This window comes from Temnothorax curvispinosus, unplaced genomic scaffold (assembly GCF_003070985.1).
Source record: "Temnothorax curvispinosus isolate PA1 unplaced genomic scaffold, ASM307098v1 QBEX01004937.1, whole genome shotgun sequence".
NCBI lineage: Eukaryota > Metazoa > Arthropoda > Insecta > Hymenoptera > Formicidae > Temnothorax > Temnothorax curvispinosus.
In genome coordinates this window covers 667,999-691,332 of record NW_020214717.1, presented here as the reverse complement: position 1 = coordinate 691,332, position 23,334 = coordinate 667,999, and the positions used below count along the sequence as shown (strand labels likewise).

Below are 23,334 nucleotides of genomic sequence, written 5' to 3'. Positions count from 1 at the left end.
ATTATACAAAAGAAGGAGAGTATAACATAAAGGAAAAGGAGAATATAACTTAAAGGAAAGCACTATGTGCCTATAACAATATACAGTTTTCAGTTTTTTAATTAGAATATAATGTATTTAAAATCATTGTACATTGTATGTACAGGCAACAAATTTACTATTATTAAGAAAAATGCATAAAAGTTAATTACAATACACTAATTATTTCATTTTCCTTTGCTTTATCAGATGCTTTTTAAGAGCTATTTGTTTCTCTCTAAAAGATCGTTTTACTTTCGTTTTCAATTTCTGCTTCAGCATCGAGAATGCTTTTCCTTTTCTTTTCTCACGATTTGTTGTACTGCACGACGGATTTTGTCGTCGATCTTTAAAACCGAATTTGTCCCGTGCTTCTTGTCCCTTCTGCAAATTCAATGAATGTCTAAGCTAATATTCTATTCCGTATATCAGACGGGAATACAACAATTTATACATACCTTCACAGATTTCTGTCGAGCAGCCTTATCATGCTTGCGTTTCTTATATATGTTTTCTATATCGCTAAGTTTTACCAATTCTCCACCTTGATTGGTCTCGATTTGATCACGCGGCCTCTTAACAGCACGCTTAACGTACGTTACGTCTTGCTTTGCTAACGCGACGTCAATTTTTCTGAAGTCTTTGTCCGTGAGTAATCGTTCGGTGGATATTACAGACGCTTTTGTTTTTCTCTCAGCCGTTAATTCTTCGTTCTTCTCGGACTCGTGTTTCGCCTTCTTCTCTAATTTCTGCGCCTTCTTCAGTTGTTTCGTTAAAACTTTTTTCTTTCGCAAAACTTTATCCGTTTTTTGTTCTCCGCTATTCGCTTCACAAGTATTCTGTGCACCGTTGTTTTCGCTATGCGATAACGTTGAAGTCTTATTATCCTCATTTTCGCTAGTGGAAGATCTCGCCGTTTCATCCAAATCAGCTGTCGACACGTTCTCGCTTACTTCCTCCTCGCCGATTTCCTCCTCGCTGATTTCTTCCTCGCTGCTTTCACTTACGTCGATCCATTCGTCATTATCCTATATTTGAATAGATTTTTTAAATATAATTTTACGAAAGAGTAAGTAATTGAGAAAGTAATTTAGATATTTTCACTTACTTCTTCGTCACTATCATTAGTCTCTCCAGTATTCTCAGCAGATTGATTATATAAAACTTCTGCTCCTGGTACAAACTCGCTAGCCCGAATTTCGCCGTATTTGGACGACTTTATCATAACATTGGCTTCTGTAGAACGGCCTCTGTCTTTTTTACGCAATAAATCGGGCATTAAACGTCTAAACGTGCCAATTAAAGAATGCGCTGCCATCATGACGGAACGTTCCTTGTATTGCTTGTATTGTGTTAAATCCTCAAGCAAATCCTCACTCATAGCCAATGGACATCGTGTACATATCTCACGTACAGTATTTAAACTGTAAATATATATTATAAATAAATAACGATATAAACAACATGTGTATTCGTAACAAATAATTATTAAAGTAGATATTTACGCACCCAATAGCCATTACATCCGCCGAATTTCTTTCCGTTATGAAATTGTTTGCCAGTGTCTTCAAAACGGGTTCTAACACCTCGGGTGGTACTAATTCATGTGAAGCCTGAGCTATAAACTGTAAAAGTTTGGTAACCTCTGGAAAAAACAAAGACGATATGTATAACATCTAAATAAAAAGTTAGGTGGAAGCTACATGCTCTTTGTATGACTCAAAACTAAAAAAAAATTAATAAAGTTTATATAACAATTAATAGTAATCAACTATGTAGAATAGATACTAAAAAATTAAATATAAAGGAAGATATTTAGTTAAAAGTCTAAATATTAAGGAACTAGAGAATATTCGAATAATAAACTTAATAATGCGTTATTAATCTCACCTCGTTGATGGGGCTGAAGGAACCTTTGTATATACGGATAAAAATTCAATAGAAATAAACTATGCAGGCCAATAAGTCTAGAGACAACATCCAGAGTCATAAGCTTTACTTCAAATCTATCATTATTTTTTTCTATCTGCTTGAACAATCTTTCAGCAAAATCCTGAGGGTCGTGAATTAAATGCAACGCCGAAAAATTATATTGCGGCGCCTTAGATTTCTTCTTTTTGGCTTTCTGGAAGATACATTAAAATTAGAAGTTATATTTCCTATATAATTTACATTTCCTATAAATATTATGATAAATTCCATAAAATTAAACCACTTACTACGAATGACTGTTTAGCTTTCTTTAATTGCTTCTCTCGTTTCTTCGTTTTCTTGTTTACTTTATTGGACAACATGATTTCCTTCATACTTGGCTCATCATCCGAATCACTATCGTCACTTCCTTTTTCCTCTGGGTCGGTTCCCAAAAAGAATTTCAAACTAGCGACCGATACTTTTGTTATTTTCGAAAAGCAACCCGTCGCTATAACGTTAACAGTCTTGACGTCGTTCCAGACATTTTTCTTGTACAATTCTATCATAATGTCCACAGACATCTTCGCGGCTCTGACATTGGGATCTTTTAGCATAGAGAACATAAAATTTTGTAATACTGTATTGACCTTCGCATTTTTATGCTTTGCATTAATATTTTTTATATCTGTAACTATATGCGTTTGGAGAAACTGCCTTAAGACCTTATCCTGACATTTTAAAAGTTCAAAAAATAAACTGAGAAGTGCAGTAGGTTCTAAAAGGGATTTGTTGCGTAGCTGGATCAACGCTTTACAAAACGTCTGTAAGGAATATAATTATAATGTAGTTGGTAATAATCACGCGCAATATTTTATAGCATAATTTAACTTCCATGCATACAATGCTTACCAATCGCATTCCATTGTCTAGTAGGACGTTATGAGTTTGTAATATATCGACAATCTCTTGGGGATATGTCTTCAAATCACCTGGATAGCAATGGGCTACCTGTAATAATACGCAAAAAGGTAGAGAAGCTTGTTCAGCATATGCATTATTTTATCGAGTGATTTTTAAAATGATAAAAATAGTAATTATGCAGTTAATACAAATTATTATCTATACTGTTATATACATTACTTATGCACGCACAATCGATAACTGTATTTAAACTTTAATTTAAATACTTAAACATTAATGTTGTAAAATATTTAATTTAATTCAAATTTAAATATTAATGTTACGAGATAGGAAATGTTTAAATAAATACAATATATGTATTTGCAAAACTTTTAATAAAAAGAAAATCAAATTATCACATCAATTTACACACAAAATCATATTTCTCATATGCCAAACTTATTTTATGCATTACAAACTGTTACATACTAAATATATAAAAATAAAATCTTATTCTAATATAAATATAGGAATACGTGAATTGATTTTAAATACTTAAGAAATCTTCATACAATAAAGCATTAGGCAAAGCTGTTAGAAACAAGCACACATATGAAACTGTAACTAAAGATGAACATAATGAATTATGTACATGAAGTATATTCAATTCATGTTCGTGCTCAAGTAATTCTTTACTTCAAAGCCAATCGTCTTAGCTACGACGATAATAAAGTCGTGGCTTGCGCAGCACTTGAATTTCGTTTCATCCAACTGCGTGACGTTATCCCCGACGATAGATAGTAGACCAAGCTGGCACATGGTAGATATTTGAGCTAGCAAATTGGCATTGATGTCTACCTTCTCGTCGAGAATAGCGCAGAAGATCGCGAGCATCCTCGAGATGGTGAAGACACGAGATTTCTTTGGCGCATCTTCTCCCGTTTTCCTAATCGACCGTATCTTCTTTCGTTTCTTACTACGCTTCATAAAAATATGTTTGTCGCACTTCGCGGGATTGTACGAAGCTAGATACGCTGCGATTAGCATGTACTTCGCGTAAAACGGTAGTTCAAAACTCAAAGCTAGCTTCGTCGTCGACTCAATCTCCCGAGACATTTGATGATCGGGTTGCAAGAAATCGCCCGTAGAAACCCTAAGATAAATGATTTCCAAATTGGATTTCAGAGTCGCAGAAATGTTTCGCCACAGTGCGGCAACGTTGTCCGGCTCAATTCGCTTACTCTCTATGGGTTCTATGTATTTAGCAAAATTTATTTTGGCCATGTGCCGAAGCTCGTTTAGATCTCTACAAAATCGGAAAAATACAGAAAGAAAGAGATTCAAATAATTCTTATAAAAATCCGCTTCGTAATTCGCTGGCTTGTCTAATAACAGCAATTGGGCCAATTCGTCCTTCGTGTATTGAGGAAAATAAATCTTTATAGGCTTCAATGCGCCTATCTTAGTGTTAAATTTATCCCACACGATCTCGCTTATCAAAATCGTACATATATTAATATCGGATAATTCTCTGAGTCTTAAGATCGATGGCAAAAAGGTCGCGTCGTAGTGTCTTATCTTATGACATTTATCGAATACCAGCACGATCGGACGTTTATCGTTGTGGGAAATCTTTTTAAGCGCGAGTATAAAATCCATAATATTGCCGCAGCTGTATTTCAATTGTGTATCTGCGCTCAATTCTCTCGTAGACGCGGCTAAATCGTCCAGGATATAATTATATATGTGTTTACTACCTAAATGTTCTATACAATTAACATAGCTGACGTTATACTTTAAGTGATTGAGTAGACTTTGGATAATTAACGTCTTTCCAGTAGCCATATGACCATAAACGAATATGCTTTCTGGCATTGGTTCGTCCACCCCGCCGATCAAGGAATACAGCCGTGCTATAATTTTCTCGCGGCATACAATGTTATCCTTTCGTGTCATCTTTTTTAAATATTTTTCCATGATTACGCCTTAAAATTACTCAAGAGATAAAACTAAGATACAATCAATTTGTAGCTTTTGTTGCTTATACCGTGTCACACTTATTTGAGAAAGGTAAACGACAGCTTTGGCAAAGCGCTCTTCTAATGGATTTATGATAATACTTAAACTTAGGCAAATCGCATGTATATTTTTATCGCTTCTATAACTTAAGCATATGTGTGTGCGCTAACCTGAGCCAAGAAGGTTATCAGCTCATCGAGACTTTTGTTAAATTGCGTGGGCTCCAAACGAAAGACTTCTAAAGTAGACTTGTAATGCTGATGTTGTTGAAGAAACTGTAAACAAACATATTACTTGAAACTTTTGAAATAACCACATGGTTATCCTTATTTATATGCAATTAACAAACAAGGATACACAGGAATGGCTCCTAGACTATATTAGTACAATATGCAGCAATATAAAATTATATTGTAACTAGTGACTCATAAATGTATGTTATTTATATACACGTACAATCGATAAGGTAGCCAATATGTCAACAAAGAAAGAATAAAATATAATTCGAAGATAAAAGGGTGAAGCATGGCTGCGAGTGAGACTGCTCAATTCATAGTTAGTGAGTCCCAGATTAGTCCCAACCCTCATCTCACGTATGCTTTGATTTTATATGAGAAGGCCTGTTCTTTTTAGCCTGAACTTGCATGAAAAGAAATGAAAAGAAAAAGAGGAAGATGAACCGTTCAAGCTCAGCTTGCTCAGCTAAAAAGAACAGGAATAGAGATTGATCGAAGAGTTGAAATAAAGGAGTATATGAAGCAAATGGCCGTTTCACAAACCTATATTCCATTTTTATATATGAAACATATAATGTAGAAAAATAAAACATACAGTAAAGATACAGAGCTTACCTCTTCTTTGTAAGACTCTGGATCACGTTTGATAAGATTCTGCAGTTGTGGAAGATTATCCGGTAATTGATTGTTGTGTCTTACCATGTTTAAAACCTATATGAATAAACGACTGTGATCATTACGGGAAATACGCAATGGATTTTAGCGAAATACGGAAACTAACGCGGGGAAAAAGCGTCTTACCGTGGAAATAAGAGCGAGCATGAAAATAATAATCGTCGTTATCGAGGTTGTTATCATACTTACGTTCTACGCGGCTTCGAAAATAATTGAGCCTTATAAATCGTTTTCGGTCCAGTTTCGCGGTGAAACACTGCAATCTTATCTCATACTCCGTATGTTAGATCAGCAAGTTTCTTAGGCTTTAACAATTTTCCTTATGTAAAATATCGTAACTTTAAATATCAAACACCGTTCTCTCATACTCCACGTGCAGGCACAGCGTGCAGCATGCAGGTGGAGAATTTGAGGAGGAGAATAAAGAAATACAAAGATAAGACAGTTGGTTGAATTTACAGAGTGCATTCAGTACTGCAATTGCTCACCGAGCGGCTAAGTAGCAATAGTGTGATTGGTTGGATCCAAAGGTAAAAACCAATCACATTCAATTGCTACTTAGCGGCTCAGGCTGCATCTCCATGAAAAAAAAATAGCGGAAGGGAAATAAAATGGAATTACTCTGATTGGCTAATATCAATGGGTGCGTTCAGCCGATACTCCGCTAGCCTAGCAATCGTGAGCAGTCGCTCGTTTTCTCTCCTTTTAATCCATTGGGTCAAAGGAGAGGAAACGAGCGAAAACGAGCGACTGCTCACGATTGCTAGGCTAGCGGAGTATCGGCTGAACGCACCCAATGGGCGCGTTCAGCAGAACGAACCGCTTAGTAGCAATCGAACGTGATTGGCTCTTACTTTTAAACCCAACAAATCAACGTAGCGTGTTGATAAGACAACACTCAACAGTTGTATCTGCTGAACGCGGCCAATATCCCATCTGGAAATTAGCCAATCAGAATAATTCCATTTTAATTCCGTTCCGCTTTTCCAGCAGCCAAGCTGTCAAGGTAGTCACGTGACAGGAGTGATGGCCAACGTGGTGGGCAATGGGCAGGAAACTGTCAGAATCTTGACGCTTATGACGCTGTCAACTTTTACGTCGAGTCCTACGCTTATCACTTGAGATATAAATATACTTGTATCTCGGTGACGCCTATATTAGCCACTAATCACAACGGTAAAATGTCACCACAAATATAAACATACGTTTAATGTGTATAATATATTTATGTTTTGTACGTTATACATGTTTACTTTTTTTTTCCGGTCCGTATACAATGAAATTCGCACAGCTCTCGGTACATCATTAGTTCGAGTTTGAAATTTTTCACCGTGAGTGTTCCAATATATAACAAAAGTCCGAGTTTACCATCGAGACACGCTTCGTTGGGCGGAAACAATGCCGAGCATCGAGTTTGGACAACGGAGCAGCGGCGGCATCGCGGCGTCGGAGGCACAAATGTTTTCAGAATTCGAATTTTTAGGTTAAGTATTATATAGTATATTTAGATTAAATGTTATTACATATTGATTATCTTTGTGCAAAACGTTTAAGTTGAAACACCGTGAATCAGTCCATCCTCGTTGTTTGCAAATGTTAAACAAGAATGAGATGATTCACTGTGTCATCCGTGTCGCTTGCTGGAAAACGCCCATTATAACATTACATGCAAGGAGTAAAATAAAATAAAATCTGAGCTCGCATTGTTGCAACAATTAGCCAGTAATTATCAGAATGTTCCTTTTGCAGAAGGAAGCAGTCAGTTTATTTCTGATGACCTTTTTCAATCATGGAGTTCCGAATTAGGGATACCTATCGTGCCAGAGGAAGATACAATCCTGGATTACGATAAAGATACGAATGAAGGGATGAAAGACATATTCGACTTATGGACCCCCTTTAAACAGCTCGACTTTGTTGGTGCACAAAGTAACTCAGGTACGTGTCAAAGTACCCAGCTTTTAAAATTTAATCAATTCTTTACCATCTGGATATTTTTTACAGGATTGGAAGAAATAGAGACACTAAATAAAATTAAGTTTGAACCTGAAAGCCCAGGTGCACTATTCCCATTATCGCCCAGTAGCCTCAATCATTCAGAATCTAGTGATTCAGATAGACAACTGAGATGTTCGATGCAAGAATTGTCAAACTGTGAGATCCAAAATCTAAAAACAGAGGTATATGCTGCAGCATGTGTGTAGTATCGACGAAAGATACAAAAGTCTGAGCCGTACTTAATAACTGAATTTTTTTTCTTTCAGTTTACTTTAGAGACGCCGTTAATTTCTTCTCCGCAATGCGTATCTCCATTATCGCAATCATCTCAATCGTCTTCAGGTACATCAAGCGTAATGCAACAAGTTAAATTCATACCTGTTAACGAGGAAGACATAGAGCCAACAAAGTACATTCTCACAAAAGCGGATTCTGCGAAACGCGCTCATGTCCAACCCATAAACATTGCACAACGTATAAAATATGGTAAAGATAGATTACTTTTTTGTGTAAATATAAAACGATTCTCTAGTAACATGTTATTATCAAAAAATTGTTACTATCTTGGAAATTACTTAATTTAAGTATTGAAAGGTTTACTCAGTATGTTTCTTTTTATCTCAAAGAAACAGTTTTTATCATTATGAACAATTGATTATTTTCAAAGTTATCAGTGAAGCTTGTAGTACTCAACGTATTTCATATTTATTGTTTTCAATAAACATAACTAGAGAATCATCTTTTATATGCATATATGTGAAGTATTCATATTTTTAATATCTACAGAAGAGCCTCAAAATACTATTTTCCTTCAAGACATCGCCACATTCGCACAGAATACAAATTCACAGCACGTATTGTATCCCTCAAAACTTCGGATATTACCGAATAAGCAGAAAAATTCATTGAATATCAGCACAAATGATAAAAAAACGAAAACTGGATCGTTTACATTACCGCAAAACGTAAAAATAATCAATACTGTATCAAACATTTGCCCAACAAATACTAACGAGTCAATAGACGCTTCTACTATTTTAAACAATGGATCTGTGAAATGTAACGACATAGTTGTTGCAAACAAAACCATGAGTTACACGCCATTTCAAGTAATGCGGAATAGAATAAACTCCAATTCATTAATTGTACAGAATGAAGCAATTGATCTCATAAATTCGCCAAAAAATAATCAGGAATATAAATTGAAAGCATTAAAAAGACAACAAAGAATGATAAAAAATAGAGAATCTGCTTGCCTCTCACGAAAGAAGAAAAAAGAATATGTATCTTCTTTGGAGAAACAAATATCTGAGTTGAAAGAAGAGAATAAACAACTAAAATCGGTAAACAGTCTATGCATGTGTAGATATATACATTACATTTTTATTAATTTGTAATAAAAAGTATAAATTAATTTTCAATATTACATTTTTTTAGGAAAATTCCGTCTTAAAACAGAGACTATCAAAAATGGAAAACAATATAATAGATAATAATAACGTACATAAATATTTAAGTTTTAAGCCTTTGAAAAAGAAAGCAAAGGAAGGCATGTACCTTTGTCTTGGTATAATTTTTCTGATATCTTTCAACATTAATGGTTTTAATGGTTTTAAGTAAGTACTACAATGCAATCTTTTTGAAGAAATAGGTTTTATTTTTTAGAGAGAGCTTAATTCATTTTTAACAAACGTAATTGTTTTATATTTTTACAATATCTCTATACAATAAAATCTGAATATATTAGATATCTATTATTTTTCATGACACATAAATAAAAGAAGAAAAGTTTTTTCTTAAAATTTGAAATGTTCTTTAAAGTCAATAGAAATATTTTGAGATTTTTTGAGTTAAGCAAATTATTGTATATTTTACACAGATTATGTTTTACACATGACACATAAAAATAAAACATCTTTTATTTCTGTTTAAGGGAACCGCTTTCACAAAATGTACATTTTAAAACTGAATCTGACAGTTTATCGATACCTATAGCAGAGGATAAACATAATAGAAGATTGTTCTGGTCGGTTGATGATAACAATATGGAAGATCAAATTGAAGAAAGTTTTAATAAAAGTGTACCGATACACCACCAACCAATATGTCCGATGTATATTAATCAGAGTGAGTCGATACGTTTAGATAGCGAGTTGAGACGCTGGATCGTTGGTGAATCTGATCGAGATAATCAGACTGCTCTAAAGAAAACGAAGTTACAAACAGATTCGTTAAATGTGTCGTTGTCAAGGTCGCCACTGGTAGAAAAAGCAAGAAGAAAAGTGTATTTATCACGAGATAGGAAAATAAAAACTATGCACAAAATGATCGATATTCCTACCGTTGCTCAATATCCAGATAATAACGCGATTGAAATCTTTTCTCCGATATTGAGTGAACATGCATCTTTATTTGAAGCTTTAGGAAGAAAAGACGATACATTTTATGTTGTCTGGTTTAGTGGCGAACATTTATTATTGCCGGCTTCCCGGAAAAATAACACAGCTAGACCTAAAATGTCTTTAGTTCTACCCACTGTGTCTATAAATGGTAAATAATGTTAATTTTATACGGATATACATACGACTGTGTAACAATACGTAGCAACAATACACAGTATTACAATAACGTCTTTCTCTTTCAGGTACGTTTTCGACGCCACCTAATCATATAACAATGATGCAAATTGATTGTGAAGTAACCAATACACAACTGCTACATTTACAACAGTCCATCATACCTGTCCATTTGCGAAACAGTAAACCTACGAGTCAATCAAATCAATCTAATTCTGTTGAGGATATAGACAATTCATCCACAGATAATACCACTAGAAATTATAAACCGTACTTTTTGAAAGAAACAAATCGAAAACAACGATATAGAAAGCACTTGCAATGATTATAAAGATTATAAAGATAAAGAAATTTTGTTAGAAATTTTGAGGTTTTATGTAGATAAAAATACTTAAATATGTAGTATAAGTATGTTCCTAGTCCTAATGCGAAAAATATAAGATATTAATGATATGCAATATAACGATAATATATCGTACTTGTTTATGCAATAATGCAATTATATTGTAATTATTATACTGTAGTTACACAATAATATATAATTATACTTCGAATCATAATGTATTTACACCATTCTCTTCACGATTAACTTTTTCAAACTTTTCTTATTTATCGTTTTTAGAAGAAATGTTATGAAATTTATCGAGAAAAATATAAATATATGATTGTTTTTACGTACTTATTATTTTATACATAGAGAAAAGTCCCCCCTTATGAGATAGGCTCGCGTAAACGTAGTAATAGTCACATATGGTACGTACATGTGAGCAGCAGAATAAGAAATAGAACAAAAGAGTCGTTTTGGAATAAAACATAGAATAAACATTCTTACAAGAAATTAAATTTTTATGGAAAGATATGAATTTATTCTTTATTCTTAGAGAATTGTTTGTAATAATAGCAAATTAATAACAATTAAGTATAGTTTGCATTAAATTGTTTTATTCCAAGTTAATTTGATCACTTATCTTTCCAATCTTTATTATAAAAAATTATATTATATGTAGAAATATATTTATACGCTGTAAATATAGCTTTTTTCTCAAATAATGTGCAGCAATGTTACTATAAAATCAATTTAACTTTATTATTGCATATTAATTATTATTTTTCTTCAAATTATATTATGCAATATGTGTATAATATAATAGTAGCGAAAATATATATATATATATATATATATTAAATATTTTTGCATGCTGTTCATATAGCAATGCAATTTAAGTCACATGCGTGCCAGTTCATCCATAAATAATGTGTTTAGAATCACTTCAAGTCTGGAGTAGAATTTCCCAGATAACATCGTAAATCCGTCAAGGTTGACTGAATTATTTTGGCTTTTATGGACATTTTACCTAATCGTTGATGGGCGGTATAACGATGACAGCCACCAAAAGAGTAATAATAGTCACCACCTAAACACAATATGATAATTTTTAATCGTCTCTCCTAGATCTACATGCTTCGCAACCGTCTAATCTCGTTTGTTTAAAAGTTTCAACATTATATTAGCACGATAAACAATAATTCATAAATTCAATAAGAATTATAACAACTATATACATTTCGCGCAACTACTTTGACAACTTATTCCCACCTTCGGTCCCTTTAATCCACAATACGTCGATGGGCGGTACCGTGTGCTCAGTCTCGACGTTTTTCAACGCGCCCATCAAACTTTCGACCTTTTCCTCGTTCACCACGGCGGGGAAAGGTCTGATAATTACGTCCATCGGAATGTCGTGCACCTCTGCGCGAGGACTCGAATGAATCGAGCTGGCTACTTGACACATACTCCTTCGTATCATTTTATATTACTTGACGCTTTAGACGATCTCGCGATGATCTCACACGTGGTCACGTGTAGTGTCACGTGTGCATTGATGATTGTGCAAATAAACGATCAATCTACGGAGACTTCATAAAATTATATTATTAATTTGCGCTCTCGAGAAAAAAACGGATTTATACTAAGCGATCGACTTTACTACTGCATCAGAAATTGAGGATGTTATATAACGAACAGGTTGAAAACACCCGCACTAACCGGTAACCGGTGGGAAAGCAACAAAAAAAGAAATCAGAAATTAGGCCTGTTCTGTTTAGCTGAACTTGTTGCACAGTTCATCTTTTCTCTTTTTTTCTCCAACGTGAAAAGAAAGAGAGGAAAGGTGAATCGTGTAAGACGTTCAGCTAAACTGAACAGGCCTATTTACATCATATGTATTATGTATATACATACTATACATGCACATGCACCGTGCACCGATAAGGTACCTCCAGCCTCCTCGTATGTATGTACCTCGGTGCTATACTATCGAATATCTCTTCTCGGTAATCTCGGTTACAAATCAATACAGATACCTACTATCAATATATAGATACGGTTATATCTCGCGCAAACTTTCAAAAATAAAGAAGAAGTATATACCCAAGAGAAATTATTTTGAAGAAATTTCAAACTAAATTAGAAAGCTATCATATACGTTTGTATATAATATCTGGTTTATTGTATTTTTTACTTCTAGATTAGGATTATATAAGATTGTAATAAGATTGTAAAATTAGGTTCATCTCAGTTTTTTTTACTCATCTTTTTTGTATTTACATATATATTTTCATAAAATAGAGAGAGAATATTGATTACATAATAATCCTTAATCAATTGCACTTTGTTTTTACATGATCCTATCAAAGCGCTTAAAAATAAAGATAACTCTAGTAACCGTAGAAAAGAACAAGAAGAGATCTTAAAAACGCGTTGCGAATTTCCAGCATCGACATAAATATGAGTTACAAAGAGTAATTACATTTATGTACAAAATCTATTTTTAAATTATATTTAATATAATTACATGTATTCCCTAGAGGAAAATTAATGTGTTTTTATACGACACTTGTACATGCTTATTCAGTCACATAATGAAGATACAAAAAAATCTGATACAACTGTATGTTTTTAAATAATGCAATTTATAAAAATTTATATTCTTTTAAGAACTCTTGTCTTTTTAATATTGTACAAAATTCCCAACAATAAATAAATCCACTTTATTTTTGCTCGCTCAATTATCAAACATAAATTATGCATTTATTGGGTACTGTAGCATCGTGAGAGAGCAATAATGAATAATGACATAGCGCATTAATACAAAACTAAACATATATAAACCGAAATCATTGAGCACTGTGGTAAATAACGTGAGTGATACTTTAAATATATAAATTAATCTAGGTTTGATATTGCACAGTATCAAAGCAGCAACTAATAGATTGCCGTCTTGTGCCTCGTATAATGTCGTACAGCTGTATAGACGTCCTACCGTCAGTAATAAAAAAGGTATAATAACTGTCTGTAAGTATTAACAATACATGTAATAAGTTATTGACATGGATATCACAATGAAATATAAAGTAAGATTATATATATATATATATATATACACAATATATGCATACCTTCCCAAATAAATTGTCATATTTCAGCACTAGAAAAATATTGACGATCCCAGCTAGCAGGACAAGATTGATACGATTGAGTAATAATGTATCTAATATAAATTTCGACTTAGATATTTGTCTTGGTGAATGTATATTTTTATCGCTGGTATCATTTAAAAAGCCTTCATAGCCTTCATGTTCGTCGTCGAATCTTGTACAATCTTGCGGTTTCGTATTGCCACTGATATTGCATATAAGACCGTTTCTGATATTGTCCTCCTCAAAATTCGATTCCGCTTTAAGACTGTCCCTTTCCACTCGTGGATTGTTATCTGCAAAACATTCTTAAACTGCATCTGTGCAAGTATCAAATATCTACATACATTACAAAGATATTGGTGAGGATAAATATTGTTCGTACAAAATATTTGAAGAAACCGCAGCAAAAATAGATAAAAAAAGTTTTCTTTCTATGCTATAACATGTTGCTGTGAAATGTTGTCCACGATATACCAGGATAGGGTGTTTTATTAACATTTAAGCTTAGAATGCTCATTGTCAAGGATTGAAACCAATGTAATTTTGGTGAGCCTAGATTAATCTAAAATTAAATTCAGCAAAATAATAATGGTTTGAATTCCTAGTTGATACATCAATGTTTTCTTTTTAGTTGCTATACGACGTAAGCATATGGCATCTTGTAACAGCTATTCCGAATTACGTTTGTCTCTTTCTACAACTTGACAAAATAATCCACATTGAGAAGACAAAAAGACAGATATGTAGATTAACATAGAATGCGGTATAATTGTTGGCAGAATGCTGTCAGAAACATAGTAAAGTTTATTAACAAAATAATGACGGCAGATTGATAACGGAAATCAAGCAGACTTTGATGTACCTGCTACATATAATGTAAAGTCTGTTTTCTATTGCTGAACGGGAGGGCTGCACTCGACAATAGAAAACAGACTCTTGATCTTTTTTACTCCACATTGGAAAGAAGAAAATAAACTCTGAACTAGTGCAGCCAGGGTGTGTTTATCAAGCTCTTCTGCGTTTAAAGTACCATTAAATTTTCGCAAAACTTGAATTGTGTATTTACTCTCGTGCGCCTCGTATTAAATCTAATTTCAAACATGTTCCTGCTTCGACGTGTTGGTTATATTTACCCTTGATTTCGCCCGGACTGATTCTCCCTGTAATTTTGCGTAGACGACTTTCTGAGTTTTCTAATATTCGTCGCCTCCTCGCTTCCCTCCTGGCGTCGGTCTCGGCCATCGTCGTGTTTAACAATTAAATTGAGTAGTTTAAATACGCGTACGACAGCTAATACGCGAGTCCACGGTCCACGTGAGCTTTTTGCAACATGTACCACATATATCAAACCTACCAAACTGCGCGTCAATCGAGGAGGTTAGCGAAGCAAGGCATTTGTTCACGATACGAATGATGTGGAAGTGAAAACATGTTTTTGCTGTTCTTCTTTTTCTCCTTCTTCTTGATAGTAGATCTATTCTGTCAATATCAGATATTTGCAAGATCAAAAGATGATTTGAGGTTAGGTTGAATTGACTATTCACCTTCTCAGCCTATCAGCGTTTTTACTTGAGCGATTTGCGAACAAGATGAATTCTCATGACCAAAATTTTATTTGAAATGTGTATTCCAATGATTTCGAGTAGAGATTTTGCTCGAGACTCGTGTAGATTTGTCGTGGAAACTCAGAGATGTTTGCTCAGCATTTATTTAATGTTTTTCTAAAATATATTTCTAATTAACAACGGGCAATATCATGTATATTTAATTTCATTTAACACGTGCTCAGATGTATGTATATACATATCGCTGTATGCATCATCTTCGTCTACGTACGGTTTAAAAATATGAAACATTCAAAACACAGAACTAAAAAATAGGCAATAAGTATCAGAACGATTTAGATCCAACTCTAATTAATTTAATCGCCGCTCTGCATCGTTCTATTAATTATTTGGATAGAATGGCATTAATTTTTTTGTCATCCATTGACACGAAGAAAAACTCAATTAGGGACAATAATTAATGAATGGAACAGAAATTTTGCCGCAAGAAATTCCGCCAGTTGGATTGATTTCTGATTAAGTTAATTGAAGTTTCATCAGAGTCATTTTTATATTAAACTAGAGAAAAAAATAGATATTTTTTTTTGTCTTTGTGTTGCACAAAATATATAAACGCAACGCATTTGACTTGATACCGCTCAATTTCAAATGTGAAGCATAATATGTGACACTATATACTCCAATACAATCAAATCTCCCTATTCTTATCTTGGATCAAACAATTTCTCTATCCTTAATCTTATCTTCTGTCTTTAATTCGCTTGTCATTCCACGCGCGGTCATGTAATCGAGCAACAGACGTGAAATAGAAGCAACGCAGGAAATAGTGTTAAGGATACGAAAATTCAGATCGTGAAGAATATAAAGGAGATAAGAACAAATGTTTCAAACGGGAAAGTTCGACTGTATTGTGTCAATTTGATTGATCACGTTTGTTTTCTGGACGCTCTCTTCAAATAAACTGCACCTATTCTGTCTATCAAACGCAATGAGCACATGTGTAGAACCAAGAAATTACAAAATAAAAATAAGCTAGAAATAAGAAGTTAATTTCAATATATGAAAAACGCTTCTCAGCTCACAAAAAAAAAGAAATAAAGAATTGAGCTATAGTACAGTTTTTCCACATGTTGAATCTTTTATTCCATGTACACATTTATGTCCCTTCTTAAAATAGAGAAATTCGACTATGATGTTATAGATGTGAGAGCGCTGTGATATTTTGATTTCATGCTTTTCGAATATAAGTGGAGATCTCAAGGAAGAAACCCGAAATAGGTTTGTTCAATTCCGAATCAAAATTAGGAAAGTTGAATGTAAACCACGTAACATATGGATATGGATGGTGATAAGGATGATATTGATATTATCTAAACTGAAAAAATATTGTGATTATATATTATAAGAAAGTATATTATATAAGAAAGTATACAAAGAAAAGTATATTATAGTTTTTAGTTACTATATGGAGCATGATAAGTATTTATAATTCACAAACATATTATAAAATTGTACATACGCATATGAAAAAGAAGAAATAGTAAGATGAAAAATAACTCATGTTATTTCAAGATTCACAATCCTTAATGATGTAAATATAATGAACATACAAATTGTACATACGCATTTGAAAAAGAAGAAATAGTAAGATGAAAAATAACTCATATTATTTCAAGATAAATTTCACAATCATTAATGATGATGTAAATATAATGAACATACAATATACAATATATAAAATATTGACAGTATAAACCATCATATGCATCTGCTGCTGCCATCATCATAATAGTCACCTCATTTGGGTTAGTATAATTTCTATAAAAAGCAAGAGGAAATATAAGCTCGTTAGTATAAGCACCTAAAAAAATGAAACTTAAAGTATTGATATTTGATGTTAATTTCTATATATTATGTGCAAAGGACTTATTATAACTATTTAACATAATAATCAAGGAATATTTTACACAGAAATGACGGTTACATAAATTTATTACGGAAATAAAATATATTATATTGTACGTTACAAAGTGTGCATAATGTATAAAAATAAAATACAAGTTAGGTATCTAATAGGTTTCGGTATACAGGAACGGTGCTTACTTATACATAAGATCAAAAACGCAAAATACTGATATCAGAATACCAACTATGCCAATAAATATGTAGTCTCTTACCGTCTTCCAGTTTTCACTAATCTCTTTTAGAACTGTCAAAACTCTTTTCCACGTAGAGACAAAATATGTATATATCTGTGTACGTATATGTGTATCATGAGGTTGTATAGTTGTCTTTTTAACATCGTTTATCGATGTATCCATTGCCGTATTCCGTTTCATCGCAGTTTGTAAAGCACGTTTGCTAACGTAAAGTTCCAAGCCATCTGCAGACCCGTGTCGTTGATCTAAATAGAACGTAAATGTTTTATTATTTAACAGCATAACTATAATTTAACTACATATAAATATAATCTTTTCTAGTTAATGCAATCTTCTTATTACCAATGTTAGTATCAGGATCATTTCCAAATGTACACTGTGCGGTATCAGTGCCCCAACCTATTTTAATATTCTCTTTGTTTTTTATTCTAATATTAGAGAAATTTGCAGCAACGGACTCAGCGATGGGGATACTACATTGGTTGGGGCACTCCGAATCCTATTTTTCACGTTTACGAGTCTCGAGTTCACGTTTAACATTGGATTTTACAAAATTATAATGACCTGCTTTAATCATATCTTCCTCCCATTTTTTCATCTCAATCTTATATTTTTCTAATAAATCTTTTGCTTCTGCGTTATACTTATTTTTATCTTCCGTCGTCATATTTCTCCATTCTTCAGTCACATTATTTATCCAATCCTAGAAATATGTAGAAAGAATAAGTTATTTAAAACATCCTTAAAAATAATCTCGAAAATTTTAGATACCTATCTTGTCAGATACATATTTTTATGTGTAAAAAAAATGTGCAAAAACAGAAATATATCTAAAAAAAATTATGTTAAAATAAGGCACAGACTTAGAAGTCATGTAATTAACTTACTTTGTATAGTTCTTGTGGCTTTTTGGTAATTCTTTTATTTTGCAAGAATAACATGAAGGCAGATAATGGTCGTTTTGGTTTTCCAAGTTCTGTAAGTTTCTGCCAAAAAATGAGAATGTGTCGCATAATTTGGAAATATTTGTATATACGTATAAGTAATAAACATTATTCTAATATAAATACTTGTTTAACTTCGCCCTTGTTCAAAGCATATCCTTTCTTCAATAATTCTTGTACTATTTCCATCTTCTGTTCATCAGTTAAAGAATTCTCATAATCCTTTAATTTTTGCTTGTACACAGAACTTTGATCAAAATATTGCTTCTGAAAATCCTGCTTCTTCGTTGGGTCAATTTCCGCCCATTTCTCTGACGCCTTTTTCATGAGTTCTTTCGATTTATAATCGGGATACTCTTTTTGCAACTCATTTCTCACAGCGTTATAATATAACAGAAATACATTCGGAGGTTTTTTTGGTTTTAGTGGTAAGGAATCTTTTTCTATCCCGTGTTTCGATTCAGATGTAGTAAAATCTTGTGCAGAAGCAAATTCCCTGATAAAAAATTTTAGAATTTTATTCATTGTAATTTCCAAGATATCAAGTAGTTTTTTACATTGTATTTTATTTATTTACATACAACTTGAAAATATATAGACAAAGTTGAAAAATATTACACAAATGTGTTTTATCTGTTAATATTATATATTTTTCATGTATATTAATCTATCAAAATGTACTGTGGGGTCTTGACCTAACTACAAAAATTAAATTATCACGTGGTAATCTCCATATAATTATAAATCGCTATAACGATTTCCATGCTACCGGAAAAGTTTTGCTTGTTCTCATTTCATGAAATATTATAAATATATTGTCCCCGTAATTTATAAACATTTAAAAATTGTTATACAGATTTAGATTACCGATTATGGAAAAGAGAAATAATTTTCTTTACCTAATACAAAAGAAATTTAGCGGATTAAGCTGTTTCCTATTAAGAGGAAACAGTAACCTGCAGGTTGCCGTAATCATGGTACACGTGATTTCGGTCAGACAATCAGGCAATCTGAAACAACTTCGAACGACTCTTCCAGAGATACTTATTTCAATATTTCGCCAAGAAACGGATCAGAAGTGGTTAGAACACGAGACCAAACGAAATTTAACGAGGTTAAGGTTTTCTCCTTAAATTTCGGTCTACAATAGGTGTTTCCCATAGATTGGGAATAGAAAGATAGAGCCCTGGGGCCCGTTCCGATTCTCTAACGAGAAACGTATGCGCAAACTCTGTTCTAACAGAAAGGCTGCAAATTGATTGGCTATCGCACAGTTTTTAGCCAATAAGCTTGCAGCTTTTCTGTTAGAGCAGAGTTTACGCATACGTTTGTCGTTAGAAAACTGGCTCCTCTGAAGATCGATTGGTTCTTGAAACGAGGTGAAAATTATAAAAGTGAACAGATTTACTAGATTTCGACCAATAAAATCATAGATACCCTATAGTGACAAAAGGCGATAGCGACAGCGATAGAGTTGCCGACAAAGCAGAGAGAAGAATGATGCTCCGAGCGACAAGGTTGCCGACAAAGCTATACCTTTGTCGGCAACTTTGTAGCTGTCGCTATCGCTATCGCTATCGCCTATTGTGCAAGGGGCTTTAGGCTGAGTTTCCACTGAGCGCGTCACGCGTCACGTCGTCACAAGTTAACCAATCAAAACATCCCATTTTATTACATTCTTGTGACGGGATCGAAATAGGATGTTTTGATTGGTTCAACTCGGACGACGCGATGCGTGACGCGCTGAGTGGAAACTCAGCCTTAAGGCTATTTTACAATTGCATAAACGTAGGGTTGTAGGAATAGGAGTAAGAAATTGACCAATCACAGTCGAATTTGAGGAGAATAATCGACTGTGGATTGGTCAATTTCTTACTCCTACTCCTACAACTCTACGTTTACGCAATTGTAGAATAGCCTTTACACTCGCGTAAACGTAGTATTTTACTACGCGGAGTAAATTATCGTAAATTACTACAAAATCCCGTTCACGCGAAGAAAAATCCCGTTTATGCGAAGAAATTATCGTAAGTTACTACAGAAGTAACGCTCGCGTAAACGTAGTAGTTGTTCCTCATATTTTTCATTGTGCGGAGGCCTTTTCTCTAATATCTCACTAATCATACGATAAATTAACTCGTAGATAAATTCTTCAAGCATATTGGCCGCGAGATAGAGAATTTCTGGATACCCGAGAACCTCTCTATTCTACAGCCAATCAACATGCTTGGCAACAAACTTTGTCAACACAAAGGGAAGGGGAGGTCCGGTCAGTCCGGTGACTTGATTGTCAGTTGGAATATGGCGAACCTGTTAAGTGTTACGTGAAAGTTTTGACAAAATATTAAGTGAATCGTTCCTATTATCTTGGACGCTTTAGAAAATATTAGTGCTAATTATGAGCTAATATCCGGAGCTATGCCTATTTTGGAACTCATAAATATTCGAATCCATTATCTCTTGCACAGTTTTTCGCAGTAAGATTTAAAATTCCCATCAGCTTCTCTCAAGATGCACAAAGCTTGAATAGTTATTGTAAAAATCTTCAGCTACTCCATTCTATTGAAGAGCCCATCTCCTTTGTAGCCTATTTACAATTTTGCTTCACGAGTTTTGAAATTGGCTTACTGTCGCACTGGTGACAGAACCAGACGATTTTCTTCAATCGCTGTGCGAAGACTCAACAACAACATTCCGGTCGGAATCTTCCGCTTGCCTGCAAAGTTTTAACGGTAAGTATTTCTTTTCTTCAAATGGATGAAGTACGCCAAAATGGCTTACAAAGCCATTCCCAAGAGAAGACCAGTTTCATTTTCTGGAAAACTTAATCTTGTTTACTCTAACATTATGATATTATAGGCTGTGTTCTCCAACATTTACTGCTAGCGTTGAGAATTTAGTTTATGTTACTACAGATTTTCAGTATTGGCAGTGAATAAGAGAAAAATTAATTGAGAAAAAAGAGTGATAAAAAAGAAAATAAGTAATACTTTTATGCTGTATAAGTATGTGATAAAATAAAGAGAAAGTAAATGTGTGGTATGTAATCTTATTATCATATTTTGTACATTAAACATGTAACTAGATGATTCATATATTTTATGCAATTATGCAAATTTGTGTAGAAAAACTTTAATGCAACTGCTAATTTTTAAATGCACCATTGAACTCAAAGTAAAGAAATCTTATTTTGCATACATTTATAAATCCCTATATAAATATCAAGCTTGGATATTCTTGTATTTTCTATATAACTTTATACTGTAATCGAAAAGTCCAGCTTTATTCCGAATGTACCGTTTCCGAGATGATGTGTTTATTTTAAATTGTTAAAGACGTGTAAGTTCAGAATTTTTTGTCAGAATCACAATTTATATATATATTGAATATAAAAATGCTTAACCATAAAATTTAGTTTGTTATTAACTGTAGAATAAAGAAGATGACGAGAAATATTTCCTGCATTAATTAAAATCTGATTTTTTGATAATAAATTTAATATATTTCAGCAGTACTTTTTGCTTAGTATTTCCGACAATGAATCCAATACGTTCGACAACTTTCCGCGGCGATGAGGAGTCAAGATCAACACGTAGTGAAGATCACAATACTTATTCAGTTTTACGTTCAAGAACTGAAGACGAAAAGCAGAGACGTAGACGAGAATGGCAACGCCAGCAAGAACGAGAGAGACAACATGAAAAATTGAAACAGCAAAAGATTTTAGAATATGAAAGGAAACGTGCGCAAGCTTTAAAATATGCTGAGGGAAAATCCTCGCGTCATAGTCGAAGCAAAAGCGGTAGTGAGTCTCCCTCGCATCTTCGGTATAGAGGTAGATCTACGTCAACTGCTTCCAAATCTGGTAGTTTGCATGAAAAGTGAGTTTGCAACATACATATAACTATATGCCCCTATATCTTTATTTTGACTTGATAGAGATAAGGTGATCAAAACTTTCAAATATCTGACAAAGATATTTTAATAAAATAAATTAGTATAAAACAATTTATTGATAGAGAAAATTGCTTATGAGTTAAGATATGTAAATAAATTCAGCTTAGCTTGTTAGTAGGGCTCGTTAATAGAAAACTATAATTTCAATGCCAGATCAGAATAAGGCGCAAGATGTACAGAGATAAATGTATGTTTTTTTTTTACTTTTATTTTTTTTAATTGTCTCACTATATTCATTATGTAAATATAGAATACAGAAATAGGACTATTTTCCTGGAATATTATATCTGGTTATTTTAATACACAAAGAGTATAAGAATTACGATTAATTTAAAATATTATGATTGAATTCTCTTCAGATTAGATGAGCCTACAAGTGGAACAGTACCTTTGTTTAGAGGTCCTCAGAATGCACAGCTTAATACTATGGAACTACGTCGAATTAAAGTTGATATTCACAGGAATATTCCTGTACAAGGACCTGTTCCCGAATTACAGCGAGATATACTTAATCCTGAAGATGTGATCGTCAAGAGAAGAGAGGGTAAAATGTTACATTTTTCTAAAATCTTTGTTTCTCTAAATCCTTATTCTTTCCAGAAACTTAATTATTATCTAGTATTGCAATGAGTGCTGGAAGAGTTGTATTACAATCAAAACATTGGCAGTAGTTTACAATAATATGTCTATTATACCAATAGCACAAAAGTTTTGTTATATTGGCACTAGGTTGATGCATCATAGGTTTATTCCTTACATCTATGAAGAGTTTATTATAAAGAGTCGATATAGAAAGCTCCATGAAGATAACATCGAGCAAGAGAAATATTTGTAATAATGAATAACATTTGCAAATCTAGTTTAAGAAATTTTTCAACATGGGAAGAGTGCTT

At 33.2% G+C, this 23,334-nt stretch overlaps 7 protein-coding genes across 15 annotated transcripts in view; 2 read left to right on the top strand and 5 right to left on the bottom strand.

Moving 5' to 3' along the window:
- Positions 1–115: 115 nt before the first annotated feature.
- On the bottom strand, positions 116–6,182 carry LOC112454240 (protein SDA1 homolog). The gene is made up of 10 exons (XM_025015516.1): positions 5,952–6,182; positions 5,703–5,798; positions 5,022–5,126; positions 2,842–2,940; positions 2,238–2,753; positions 1,909–2,143; positions 1,528–1,663; positions 1,127–1,442; positions 477–1,046; positions 116–402 (listed from the first exon to the last, which is right to left on the bottom strand). The coding sequence occupies exons 2-10, from the start codon at positions 5,787–5,789 to the stop codon at positions 202–204; spliced, it is 2,265 nt and encodes a 754-aa protein (XP_024871284.1). The 5' UTR covers positions 5,790–5,798; positions 5,952–6,182; the 3' UTR covers positions 116–201.
- On the bottom strand, positions 3,255–5,025 carry LOC112454250 (origin recognition complex subunit 5). Its single transcript, XM_025015535.1, has one exon. It carries the CDS (start codon positions 4,807–4,809, stop codon positions 3,496–3,498), a length of 1,314 nt encoding a protein of 437 aa, XP_024871303.1. The 5' UTR covers positions 4,810–5,025; the 3' UTR covers positions 3,255–3,495.
- A 613-nt stretch (positions 6,183–6,795) lies between the features above and the next one.
- Positions 6,796–11,226, top strand: LOC112454239 (cyclic AMP-dependent transcription factor ATF-6 alpha). 2 transcript variants are annotated; one of them, XM_025015514.1, is made up of 9 exons: positions 6,796–6,938; positions 7,054–7,245; positions 7,512–7,700; positions 7,767–7,942; positions 8,027–8,246; positions 8,547–9,103; positions 9,198–9,367; positions 9,694–10,310; positions 10,405–11,226. In XM_025015514.1, exons 2-9 carry the CDS (start codon positions 7,161–7,163, stop codon positions 10,659–10,661), a joined length of 2,271 nt encoding a protein of 756 aa, XP_024871282.1. In that variant the 5' UTR covers positions 6,796–6,938; positions 7,054–7,160; the 3' UTR covers positions 10,662–11,226. The 2 variants fall into 2 exon arrangements, with proteins under 2 accessions (XP_024871282.1, XP_024871281.1); XM_025015513.1 differs by having other exon boundaries at positions 9,198–9,376; positions 10,405–11,225.
- Positions 11,227–11,507: 281 nt separating this feature from the next.
- LOC112454257 (sulfiredoxin-1) lies at positions 11,508–12,522 on the bottom strand. The gene is made up of 2 exons (XM_025015545.1): positions 11,934–12,522; positions 11,508–11,751 (listed from the first exon to the last, which is right to left on the bottom strand). The coding sequence occupies exons 1-2, from the start codon at positions 12,142–12,144 to the stop codon at positions 11,603–11,605; spliced, it is 360 nt and encodes a 119-aa protein (XP_024871313.1). The 5' UTR covers positions 12,145–12,522; the 3' UTR covers positions 11,508–11,602.
- Positions 12,523–13,162: 640 nt separating this feature from the next.
- Positions 13,163–15,530, bottom strand: LOC112454255. The gene is made up of 3 exons (XM_025015542.1): positions 14,950–15,530; positions 13,796–14,109; positions 13,163–13,689 (listed from the first exon to the last, which is right to left on the bottom strand). Exons 1-3 carry the CDS (start codon positions 15,056–15,058, stop codon positions 13,420–13,422), a joined length of 693 nt encoding a protein of 230 aa, XP_024871310.1. The 5' UTR covers positions 15,059–15,530; the 3' UTR covers positions 13,163–13,419.
- A 1,352-nt stretch (positions 15,531–16,882) lies between these two features.
- LOC112454252 (transcription factor A, mitochondrial-like) lies at positions 16,883–19,654 on the bottom strand. Of its 3 annotated transcripts, XM_025015539.1 has the most exons (6): positions 19,384–19,654; positions 18,611–18,980; positions 18,428–18,526; positions 18,105–18,243; positions 17,559–17,785; positions 16,883–17,199 (listed from the first exon to the last, which is right to left on the bottom strand). In XM_025015539.1, exons 1-6 carry the CDS (start codon positions 19,458–19,460, stop codon positions 17,188–17,190), a joined length of 924 nt encoding a protein of 307 aa, XP_024871307.1. In that variant the 5' UTR covers positions 19,461–19,654; the 3' UTR covers positions 16,883–17,187. The 3 variants fall into 3 exon arrangements, 2 of the variants coding, with proteins under 2 accessions (XP_024871307.1, XP_024871306.1); XM_025015538.1 differs by lacking the exon at positions 16,883–17,199 and having other exon boundaries at positions 17,352–17,785; XR_003040709.1 differs by lacking the exon at positions 16,883–17,199 and having other exon boundaries at positions 17,693–17,785; positions 17,883–18,243; positions 19,384–19,653.
- A 1,101-nt stretch (positions 19,655–20,755) lies between these two features.
- The window catches only part of LOC112454248 (zinc finger CCCH domain-containing protein 13-like), a 7,022-nt gene continuing 4,443 nt past the window's right edge, over positions 20,756–23,334 (top strand). Inside the window, exons 1-4 of one of the 6 annotated variants that reach the window (XM_025015533.1) lie at positions 20,756–20,961; positions 21,071–21,216; positions 21,997–22,365; positions 22,801–22,985. In XM_025015533.1, coding sequence (XP_024871301.1) covers positions 22,022–22,365; positions 22,801–22,985 — 529 coding nt within the window. In that variant the 5' untranslated portion in view covers positions 20,756–20,961; positions 21,071–21,216; positions 21,997–22,021. Of the gene's footprint in view, positions 21,217–21,343; positions 21,524–21,993; positions 22,366–22,800; positions 22,986–23,334 lie in introns of all 6 variants that reach the window. The other 5 variants (XM_025015531.1, XM_025015530.1, XM_025015532.1 and 2 more) reach the window with 5 other exon arrangements.

Bases quoted from the DNA above. Each gene is read 5' to 3' on its own strand.
- LOC112454250 (XM_025015535.1), bottom strand. From the start codon at position 4,809: ATGGAAAAATATTTAAAAAAGATGACACGAAAGGATAACATTGTATGC.
- LOC112454240 (XM_025015516.1), bottom strand. From the start codon at position 5,789: ATGGTAAGACACAACAATCAATTACCGGATAATCTTCCACAACTGCAG. The intron at 2,754-2,841 runs GTAAGCATTGTA...TATTCCTTACAG, and splicing joins TAGACAATGGAATGCGATTG to ACGTTTTGTAAAGCGTTGAT. The intron at 1,047-1,126 runs GTAAGTGAAAAT...ATTCAAATATAG, and splicing joins CTAATGATAGTGACGAAGAA to GATAATGACGAATGGATCGA.
- LOC112454239 (XM_025015513.1), top strand. From the start codon at position 7,161: ATGCCGAGCATCGAGTTTGGACAACGGAGCAGCGGCGGCATCGCGGCG. The intron at 7,943-8,026 runs GTATATGCTGCA...TTTTTCTTTCAG, and splicing joins TCCAAAATCTAAAAACAGAG to TTTACTTTAGAGACGCCGTT. The intron at 8,247-8,546 runs GTAAAGATAGAT...TAATATCTACAG, and splicing joins TGCACAACGTATAAAATATG to AAGAGCCTCAAAATACTATT.
- LOC112454257 (XM_025015545.1), bottom strand. From the start codon at position 12,144: ATGATACGAAGGAGTATGTGTCAAGTAGCCAGCTCGATTCATTCGAGT. The intron at 11,752-11,933 runs GTGGGAATAAGT...TATTGTGTTTAG, and splicing joins GTGGATTAAAGGGACCGAAG to GTGGTGACTATTATTACTCT.
- LOC112454255 (XM_025015542.1), bottom strand. From the start codon at position 15,058: ATGGCCGAGACCGACGCCAGGAGGGAAGCGAGGAGGCGACGAATATTA. The intron at 14,110-14,949 runs GTAAATATAACC...AATGTTTTGCAG, and splicing joins CAGTCCGGGCGAAATCAAGG to ATAACAATCCACGAGTGGAA. The intron at 13,690-13,795 runs GTATGCATATAT...TAATACTTACAG, and splicing joins ATGACAATTTATTTGGGAAG to ACAGTTATTATACCTTTTTT.
- LOC112454252 (XM_025015538.1), bottom strand. From the start codon at position 19,460: ATGATTACGGCAACCTGCAGGTTACTGTTTCCTCTTAATAGGAAACAG. The intron at 18,981-19,383 runs GTAAAGAAAATT...ATTTTTTATCAG, and splicing joins CTAAATTTCTTTTGTATTAG to GGAATTTGCTTCTGCACAAG. The intron at 18,527-18,610 runs GTATTTATATTA...ATTTTTTGGCAG, and splicing joins ACAAGGGCGAAGTTAAACAA to AAACTTACAGAACTTGGAAA.